The sequence below is a fragment of the Tamandua tetradactyla genome, chromosome 7 (assembly GCF_023851605.1).
Source record: "Tamandua tetradactyla isolate mTamTet1 chromosome 7, mTamTet1.pri, whole genome shotgun sequence".
In the NCBI taxonomy this organism is placed as follows: domain Eukaryota; kingdom Metazoa; phylum Chordata; class Mammalia; order Pilosa; family Myrmecophagidae; genus Tamandua; species Tamandua tetradactyla.
The window spans coordinates 89,377,504-89,386,775 of record NC_135333.1 but is presented as its reverse complement, the minus strand read 5'-3'; the positions used below and the strand labels follow the sequence as shown (position 1 = coordinate 89,386,775).

General features: G+C 32.5%; 1 protein-coding gene across 5 annotated transcripts in view; it reads left to right on the top strand.

The window, feature by feature from the left end:
- ITPR2 (inositol 1,4,5-trisphosphate receptor type 2) overlaps positions 1-9,272 on the top strand; it is a 521,104-nt gene that overhangs the window by 432,733 nt on the left and 79,099 nt on the right. For all 5 annotated transcript variants that reach the window (XM_077170358.1, XM_077170362.1, XM_077170360.1 and 2 more), the window contains 2 exons: positions 1,155-1,330; positions 8,667-8,831. In XM_077170358.1, the coding sequence (XP_077026473.1) occupies positions 1,155-1,330; positions 8,667-8,831 (341 nt within the window). The remainder of the gene's footprint in view (positions 1-1,154; positions 1,331-8,666; positions 8,832-9,272) is intronic.

The following is a 9,272-nucleotide window of genomic DNA, read 5'->3' as shown; positions in this document are numbered from 1 at the left end:
GCTAATGCTGTTCGCTGTCCTTTTTTACCATCTGACAGGATCTTCCTACCTACTTTTGAGAGCAGTTAGCATTCAGTAGGAGCTACAGATTTACATAGTATTAGGTTAAGGAGCACAGAAAATCCCAGGGTTTCAGTGATAACAAAACCTCTGTATACCAAAGCCCCCTTATTGGTAATTTGCATGCAGGAGTGAGTTTTATAAATAATGAAAAGGAGATGTGACCAAAAGATGACCACAGTCATGGAACATTTACCAAAAGGACTTGTGGAAAATTTCCATGCTGCTGTTTCCTCTGCTAGCTGCACCAGCCCATAGACACGTGTTCCAGGTCTCAGCTCTGATCTAATCAGCCCAAGAATGCTGCCTCTTAATTTACTTCTGCAAATGTGACACCACATGACCTTCAAGGGGGGATTACTGGACTCCGCACATCAGTGTAAAAAATTGTACTTCTTTTTAAAGGAAACTAATCTCTAATCCCCCTTTGGAGCAGTTCATCAAGAAATTTTGAGATGGTTCATTTTTCAGACATTTGGAGTTTTTGTTTTTGGAGGCTTAAATAGTTCAACTTTTTTTTAGAACTTGAGTTGGCCTTCAAACATAGATGCATATATATCCATACACATATGTACGCGTGCGTATTTTAAAAGTTAAAGCTTGTATCTATTTAGTCATGACTGAATATTCTACATTTGGAATTCTTTAGAGGAATCTGTAATATAGAGATTCATTAATAGTAAAAGACCAGGTATGAGTTCAATGAAAATTACCCGATTTCACATAATTTAGCTGTATATTTAATAGTTATTAATCTTAAATTTTGAATTAAGTTTCCCAAGTGAAATACATCTATCAAAAGTATTTAGCAGATCACTCCCTTAGGAGAAAAAGATGAACAATTTTCAGACTTAATGGAAGAGACATTAACTACTGAGTATTTAAGCAGCCTGAAATTAACCACATTTTTGGAAATATATAGTAAGTAATGGTAACATATTGGAAGAAATTTCTTCTAGGATATCCAATGAAGTTGTTTTGAAATTCAGTGTCCTATAAGCTTAATTTACTATCCGTATGAAACAGTGCAGCAGAGATTTTAACATCTTCTAGTTTTGTTCTCAGTAAAAATAAAATTCTTCTGCATTTTACAGGTACACTGTCTCCATTGTTCTCTGTTCTTCTTTGGATAGCAGTTGCCATCTGCACATCTATGCTGTTTTTCTTCTCCAAACCTGTGGGTATTCGACCATTTCTTGTGTCAGTAATGCTCAGATCAATATATACAATCGGCCTTGGGCCTACATTAATACTTCTTGGTGCAGCTAATGTAAGTACCTTACTTAGCTTTGTACTGTTATAAAGTAATTAAAGGTGCATCAAATGTAAAGATATAACTATATGCTGCAATGCATGTATATGCAGTAAATTCTAATTTACTGTGAATCCAAATTAACCAGAGTTTTTTGCCTTCTTTATTTAATTTTGACAGAAGTTTAAAAAACAAGTACAATATTGATTTATTTAACAAGGTATCCTTTGGGGCATGACCCAATTCTTTAATCAGTTTAATCCAATCCACGCATAATGCCTTCTGCATCCTATTCCTGCAGCTTTTGACAAAAATGACTCAGAGTCACTGTTAATATCTTGAAATGATTTCTAAGTCATCTCAGTCATGTTCAGTAGAATTTTAGAAGTAAGTGTTCTTTATAAAATGACCAAAGACAAAAGTGTTACTATATGAGAAAATATGAATTTGGATTCTTTCTTTGTGTGAACAAAGCCTGTAAGTTTGAAAGACACAGATGTAATTAATATTATTTTTCCACCAAATTTTAAAATATTAAAACAAGGAGCTTTTGAAGGTTGAGTTAGGTAAGTTTAGAATAAATAAGTCAGAGAACTATTTCAAATAACAAGTGATACATTTAGAGAAATAATTGTACCCAAGAGATAAAGTTTTGAAGGATTAGACAACTTTCTGCGTGGCAAAGCCATAAAGGAATATTAAGAGAAACTAAATCATCAGGTTGATGGGGAACAAATGGCCAAGTAAGCAAATAAATTATTGCTAATATGTATGCAAAATACCTAAAGCTCTTTCTGTATCTTTTACTGAATTTCTAACATAATGTCTTATATTCTAGTATCTGTATATAAGCTTTAGCTTTCCTATTGCATTAAACAGTTCTTAAGGAAAATGATCATGCAATATCTAGAACTTGATAGGTATTCAATAAATATTTTTAAAGTAATTAATGAGTGAATGAATGATTCTCTTTTTATTGTCATGCATTTATATTGTGTGGCACATAAAATACTTGCTAAGTATTTATTGAAAAATAATAAATGAAATAGTCAACCAAGTTTTGAGAATTTAACGCTGAACTAGTATGGCCAATTCTATGTTTCTGCACCCCTATTATAGTTCTTCAAAAATTGGACAAGATATATATGACAGCTGTCAGTTAACTAGAACAGTCAGGCAACCAAATTACATACAGAGTATTCTATAGTTTTCTTGAGGGCAGAGGATGTCACATTCATGGATATAATCCGACCTTCCTCACATTCCCCAACTCTGTTTTCCCCAACTTAATACCTGGCAATAACTAAATCTTCAAAAAGTATGTTTTCAGGGGTAAGCTAATTTTGCAATATTGACAGCCAAACTAATTAGAGAATTTGAATTTTCTAAACTTGTTAGTGCATTTGACTTCTTTTTTCCCTTTTTCTTTCTTCATTTAAGAATATTGAGCCATGTTATTTGAAGAAGCAAATAATATTCGTAAATTGGTAACTCATCATCAATAAGACATTAATCCAAGTTAGAATATCCCCACTTGATAGTGAAACAATAGCTAGAGAGGGGGCCAAAAATAACATTTATGGTGCCTCTATTATATAATAGGCACTGAAAATATCAAAAGTAGAGGACGTCCAGAAGCTTATGTCTCAAACTGACCCATTTGTATTTGGATTAAGAATATATAAAGAGACAAGAAATAACATTCAAATGTCTGTTGGAACAAAGAGGTTTGGAGTTTTTTCCATTTCCTCTCAAATGGAACAGGATAGAGATGTTCTGCATGGTTTGGTGAGAATAGTAACACCACAAAACATATCTGTTCATATGTTTCATATGAGAGCAAAGCTAATATTTTAATTTCTTAATGAGAAGGAACGCATATGGGAAAAACTCCTTCTTTTTGTCTATGTGGATCTGTGGGTACTTAGCATAAGCTTCCACTTACATGGCCCCTAAATGATGCATCATGTTCTATTAGTCCAGAGTATTTTGACCAAAGACAAATAATCACTTTAGATTTGGGACAGACAAATTAGATAGAATAATTGTAATTTTGATTTTTCATAAATAGGTAGAAAAGCTTTCATCTATAATTTTGATGAATTTTAGGGATGAAAAAAATTAGTGAATAATAAACTGCCTTAACATTTAACATAGCAAGTTCATGAAAAAATCTATCTATGGCTTATCATTTTCCAGAATATAGAAAAAAAAAGTAAACGAAAACGTAAATCAATCATATTTTATACCTTAGGTATTAGAGTAATGTATTTATACAATAATTATATATATACTAATTTATACTTCAAAGTTTGTACTTTCTAACAAATAAAACTGTAAGTGCTAAAACTATATATATCAGAAACAGGAAAAAAAAAGATGACATCTACCTGATGATTAAGCCTTGATGAAAATCAGAATGCTAGACCTCAGGCAAATCAGTTAGTCACTGAATTTTATTCTTCTCATCAGTGAAATGACAATATTAAAGCCTGGCCTAGCCTTGCCAATGTTGAGAAAATCCATTAAGACAATTAATGTGGAAGATTCAGAAAAAGCAGTAACAGTGATAATGATAATACTAGTAATAATGGCTACCATTTACCATGTATCTAAACAAAGCACTATTTAATCATAAAACATTGCCATCATGATCAGAAAAGTGTTTTTATTTTGGTTCACAGAGAATTGTTTCTGGACTTGGTATGTTTCATAATGTTAAGCAAATACAGAAAGTCCCTTTTTTGGAACAGGAATGAAGTTGGAGAAAAAACACTCAGTTTGTGTTCTGAGCACTTACTATTAGTTTCTGCTAATGATAATGCTTCATTTTTATCATCTTTACTCATTTTTAAAATGTCTGGATTGCAACTAGCTTCTCTGCCTTATCATGGGAAATATGTCAAAATTTGAGATGTTTCAAAAACTATAAATATTCTATAGCCCAAGACAGTTTAATCTTCCCACTCTTTATAATATATTTTTAATTATTAAATGGAAATTATTGTATTTTTTCTGGCAAATATAAGCACCCAGTATGAATTTGGAGGTCACTTAATATTTTTTCTTGCCATTAAAATTATTTGAAAGCCTTATTTTAATGAATATATAATATTTCCAGTCATATGGGTAGTATATTATTTATTCAACCATTCCATTATTTTTTGTCATTAAATTTTTTGGATATTTTATAATAATGAGTAATAATGTAGTAAATTTCTGTGAAGGATTTTTTGAAAATCTTCAGAATTCTTATCTACAGTGTTTTTCCTATTCTTAGAGTGTCTGGAAATGTGTGGTTTATCTACTGATATTTGTAAATAATGTGTCTTTCTTACAGTTATGTGTAATGTGGAAATATTTCCTCATGCTAGAACTCAGTCTCACTAGTTTGCAGAGAGGAGAAGCAAATAGTGTTCAAATTTAATAATGCCATGCCCTTAGTTAACTAACCTGTAGCTAGCTTTCTGGGAGATTTCATGTTACTGCTAAGCTATGAGATTGAGTCCCACATATGCTAACTTAACATAAGCAAAATTCAAGTGTATATTCTGAGCTAACACATTCATATTATGTTCTTTCCTCCTACTCACCCTGTCTCACACTCACACACACACTCACAAGCAGTTAGAATCTCTCACAATCTGTTTTTTCATATAATATGTCACTGAGTGTTCCTAGTAGTTCCTAACTACTTCTTTTATTCAGTTGCCGAAATGGAGAAACACTTCCAGTGTTGGAGGAAAATTAGCATGTGTTGAATTAAATGAGAGATGCTACAGTTTTATCACCTCTGTTTACTGCTCTGTTGTATAGGAAATTTAAAAGACTTTCAGGGTGATTTTTCTTACATGCAAATTTTGCCTTACACATTGACATTAGAAATTAACCCTACACAAGATCTAATTCCAGTGAAACAGATTTTTAATCAAATTATTTCACTTTAGCAAGAAGTCTGATTTACCTGGTTCATGAGAATATAACGTAGTTAAAATGTAATTCAAGATAATGCATTCAATTTTATCTTTGAAAAAATAAAGTCTTTGTTTCTATAATATATTTTTGGAAAATAGGTCATATTTTCCCACAGGAGCAACATAAGGTGGAGATAGAATTCCTGAGCAGGTTCATAGCCTCAAATAAGACCAGGAGAATAAAATAAAGGCAAAGACATAGCAGCTATAAATTTCTGGGATCACATGAAGTAGTAAAATTTAAAGACATCACTTAAAATTCTAGAGCTATATAACACTGTAAGGATTATTCACTTGTAGGCATTTTGGTTTAGAAACCAGGAAACAATGTCCTGTAGAGACCAAAGTAAATCAGGTAATTGGTGGCGGTGACGAGACTGGAACAGATGGCCAGACCCCTGATCCAGCATCTTTCCCCTGTACTGTTTGTTGAAGGTCCTGTGAAGACATATCAATGAATTATAACGTATTATGGAAATATTGCTTTGCTGCATAATTAACCCACTAATTAAAATTAATCAGCATGCTATAATATACATTAACAAATTAACATTAACTTTGCTTTCTTTTTTTAGAAGATTTATTGGTAAACAATTTCTTGGTCACATTGTTTTTTAAAAGACTGTTTAGAAAGCTTACATTGATATTGATTCCCACCCCACTTCTTCTTCCTCCCACATTACCCCATTACTCCCATCCCCAACAAAAAATATATCAAGGGCAGCTTTGAAGAATAGATGGAAAAAGAAAAAGAATATATAGGAAGTTTATGGTCATTTATATTGTGTTGCACTGACTTGAGGATCCTTTCAACACCAGCTCAGAGGAGCACGGCATTTTTACTACCATGCCCAGCTCCTACCCGTCTCCATTTATTGTTGCCCACAAGGACCCTTGCCACAAATACGATTATCACATAACGGTATTGACAAATGAAGGTCTGCTTAGAAAGCTTCAAGTAAATCACGAAATGAAAAGGTTGAAAAAAGAGTTTCTGTTTTTTTTTTGCCACTTCATTCCTGGAATAAGGAATATTCCTGGTTTTCATGGGAAAATGTTATTTTAAACAGTTTGTAAATTTCAAGGGTATGCTGCAGGAGAAACTAGATATCAATTTCTTTCCTCTCAAATCTCAAGTCTTGCCCTTATTTCTCTTTGGTATGAGCACTTCAAAACAACGAACAGCAATTTTCTTGTTTCTGATCTCTACAGAAATAGGTGAATCCAACTGCCAGCATCAACTCCACTGCTAATCCTTTGAACTTTAGTCAAGAAAACAAGAACATATCCATCAACCTCTAGATCATGATTCAAAAACGAAACTCCCCTGAAAGCAAATATGGCAAATCTTTATTTTTCATGTGAAAATGACCAAGATCCTTATAGGCAGACTGTTTCTCTACTTTGGCATTATTTGATAACTGTAATGTATTGTTCTTTTTGAGAACTTGAATTCAGTTTATTACTTCTCTTCAGTGATGTGGCTTATGGTGTTTTTTCTGTATAATTTTTATCATATGTTTTAGAGAAGTAGAAATCAGAAAACAACATATAAACAATTTATCTTAAACATTTTATTCATCTTTCTGAAAAGTCATGATTCTAACTTTTAACGATTTTTATAGAACTTCATATGTGTATTTCATATTGATGAGTCATAGTGGGTGAAAGCTAAGTAAATAATTAGGATTCTAGCAATCTAATTAAAATTCACCTTAAATGGGTGAAGTCACATCTCCTTCTAATCAAGCTTAATACCCACCATTGGGTGAGTCACATCTCTGTGGAGATAATCTAATCATGTTTGCAACCTGAAGTACTGAATAGGGTTTCAAAGAAAAGGCTGTTTCCACAAGATTGGATCAGTATTAAAACATGGCTTTTCTAGAGAACATAAATCCTTCCAAACCAGCACACCTAAACACTGTCTTTTTTTAACACATTTATGTTTGTTGTCAAGTCCTACATGTATGTCAGCACTTTTAAAATATTTCCTGTTATTTTTATAATGTCTTTCTGTTCAACGTTGTTAAAATTAACAAGATGACAGAAGAAAAAATTATCATTAAGTATGGAGCACTAAGAGCTTATTTAAGATATAGTTGGACTTTTAGTTGCAATGTTGTTGATTTGGTTTGACCGTCTTCACAACATGTAAAAATTACTCATTTCTCATTTGTATTGATTTTGGTTGAAGGGAAAGTTTTTCCCATTTCAGATTTCACTTCTACCTCAAAAATATGCTTCTTCTTATATAGTTTAATTTCAGCCCATAAGTTAATTTCTTTAATGAATATTTAAAAATGAACAATATTGCAAGAGGAACCTGTTCTCCCAAAATTAGGTTTGGATGAATATGGCGCCATTAGATAACCTAAAGTACTCAGTGACCAATTTGGAAGAATGAACTATGAAATCTTGAAATCTGTATTTCTTTTTTCCTTGAAATCTATGATTATTTACTCGATGACTAAACAGGCATAATTGACTCTTCAGTTTACAAGCATGCAATGATTCTAGATACATTGTTTTATGATAACTTAGTTCTTTGGAAGTAACGATTTTTGTCAAAGAGTATCAGTATAAATTTCTTTATCCCAAAATTAACCCACAAATGGCAATTTAAAATGTAGCTTGAACATACTCTGCATGGTCATAGGCACATTACAAATACTCTAAAATGTTCATTGAAGAATTATCACATACACAACTTGTGAAATATATATACAATATATTTATTTTAATCTGTGCACATAATTATATTTTATATATATACGAAGTAAATTAAAGCAAAGAAGCTTAAATGGCATACTTGTTCAAAAATAATAGTAGAGAAAGTCCAGGATAAAATCAAATCAAAGATATATCTTTGAAAATTTTCTGAAAGATTTTTTCTTTATTGTAATTTCATCAAAATAAAATATTTTACGTATTACTTGCAACACGTAAAAATTAAAGTAGCACTTAAAGAGTCATTGTACCAAGTGTTTCGTGTGTATTGGATCATTTAATCCTCCAGAGAGTTTTATGAGATGGGGATTTTTTTATTCCAGTTTTTGAGAAGAAACTATTGAGGCCTACAGAAATTAAGTCACTAGGTCACACAACAGTAAGTGGAAGAGACAGGATTTAAATTCGGGTCCTTCTTTCTCGTAGACCTGAGATTCTTAATCATTCTCTTTTCCTGGAGTGGCGAAGGATACAAGTTTTGCATGTATTATGTTCTACATGCAGATTTGTAAGCAATGTTGAAATATAACAAAATGAGAAGTCATAAGTGAAAATCAGGGGCTTTGTCATTAATAGACTTTATCAATATGCTCTTATTTATGTGAATTTCACTATAAATAAGACAGTGTCTAATCTTTTTCTCCCTTTAGCTTTGTAATAAAATAGTATTTCTGGTGAGCTTTGTTGGAAATCGTGGCACCTTCACCCGAGGGTACCGAGCGGTCATCCTGGATATGGCCTTCCTCTACCACGTAGCGTACGTCCTGGTTTGCACGCTGGGCCTCTTTGTCCATGAATTCTTCTACAGCTTCCTGGTGAGTGCATCTCTGTATGGAGAATGATTGCAGCAAAAATACACACCGCTTCTCCTTATGCCTCGCCCTTTGATTTTTTTTTTTTTTTAAAGCAGGGCCTGGCATTTAGGGCAAATGATGTTAATATTAGAATTTCACAGGAAAAGCATGAATTATTATTATTTTGGGTCTTTTTCTCTGAGAAACAACATAGGTGGTTGAATTCTTTCTGAGAAGCAACCAACCACCCCACCTCTTGACCCTGGCTTCATGTAACACGCTGGTTTTGGTTTCAGCCAAATCGTACCTCCTTTTACATTTAGAGATTATCCAACAGTGTGTGGGAGAAGAAAATAGGGATATCTTCCCTTGAATGCTGAAATTATTGTGTTTTTGTTATAATGCCAAATATCATGTGGAGCTTTAGAATGGTTTTAAGTAAAATGAAAGGGAAAGTTTCCA